At 42.9% G+C, this 1,073-nt stretch overlaps 1 protein-coding gene across 1 annotated transcript in view; it reads right to left on the bottom strand.

Annotated features, from left to right (window-relative positions):
- Positions 1 to 35: 35 nt before the first annotated feature.
- LOC106871567 (uncharacterized) overlaps positions 36 to 1,073 on the bottom strand; it is a 19,512-nt gene continuing 18,474 nt past the window's right edge. The window contains exon 5 of the mRNA XM_014918073.2: positions 36 to 587. Coding sequence (XP_014773559.1) covers positions 112 to 587 — 476 coding nt within the window. The 3' untranslated portion in view covers positions 36 to 111. The remainder of the gene's footprint in view (positions 588 to 1,073) is intronic.

The raw sequence follows: 1,073 nt of genomic DNA, 5'->3' as shown, positions 1-1,073 counted from the left end.
TATATTTATATATATAATATATATTTATACTATAATATAATATGATGTATATATATTATAACATATATGATGTGTAAAATCTTTTGAGACTTTACAAAAGCTAGGCATTATTTACTGCTCCTCTGACCGGTTCCTCATTTCGGCCATGACCTGCTCATAAGAAGGGGGTGGTGTTGTGTAGTCGTCTTTATCGTTCGTGCAGGAATGGGGATATGGTGGATGACCGGGGTACTGAGGTGGGAGATCCTTCGGGATCTGGTCAGGAATGTCAGTTGCTATGCTTGAGGGATCGGTTGATGTCTGCGCGCGTGGCGTGTATGGGGGCGAGGCCATTGCTGCTGCTGCAGCCGCTGCTGCCATTGCAGTCGGCCCTGTTGTTGTCGAAGCATTTGCTGTTGCTGCTGCTGCTGTTGTTGTTGTCGCACCCATTCGCTGTCGTCTCAGCGGCTGCTGCAGTATGCCAGGTATGAGTAAGGTTTCAGAACTAGCCTCCTGTACCATTTGATGTCTCCTGAGGCATCGACCTATCACTAATACAACAATGGCCAGCACCAATGCTATAGAGATGCCCAGACCAATCAGTGTAGCTGAAAATATATAAAAAAAAAGAACAGAGTTAATAATAAGTATCTATAAGAAGATATCCATAATTTTAATAATCATCTGATACATCATTATTATTATAAATATTATGAAGGTGGCAAGCTTGCAGAATCATTGGCACGACGGGCGAAATCCTTAGTGATATTTCGTTTGCCATTACGTTCTGAGTTCAAATTCCACTGAGGTCGACTTTGCTTTTCATCCTTTCGGGGTCGATAAATTAAGTACCAGTTACGCACTGGGGTCGATGTAATCGACTTAACCCCTTTGTCTGTCCTTGTTTGTCCCTTCTATGTTTAGCCCCTTGTGGGCAATAAAGAAATAAGAATCGTTAGCATGCCAGGCGAAATGCTTAGCAGTATTTCATCTGCCGTTACGTTCTGAGTTCAAATTCCACCGAGGTCGACTTTGCTTTTCATCCTTTCGGGGTCGATAAATTAAGTACCAGTTACGCACTGGGGTCGATGTAA

This window comes from Octopus bimaculoides, chromosome 5, assembly GCF_001194135.2.
Source record: "Octopus bimaculoides isolate UCB-OBI-ISO-001 chromosome 5, ASM119413v2, whole genome shotgun sequence".
Lineage (NCBI taxonomy): Eukaryota > Metazoa > Mollusca > Cephalopoda > Octopoda > Octopodidae > Octopus > Octopus bimaculoides.
Note: the sequence above shows the minus strand (reverse complement) of the source record. Positions and strands in the feature narration are given on the sequence as shown.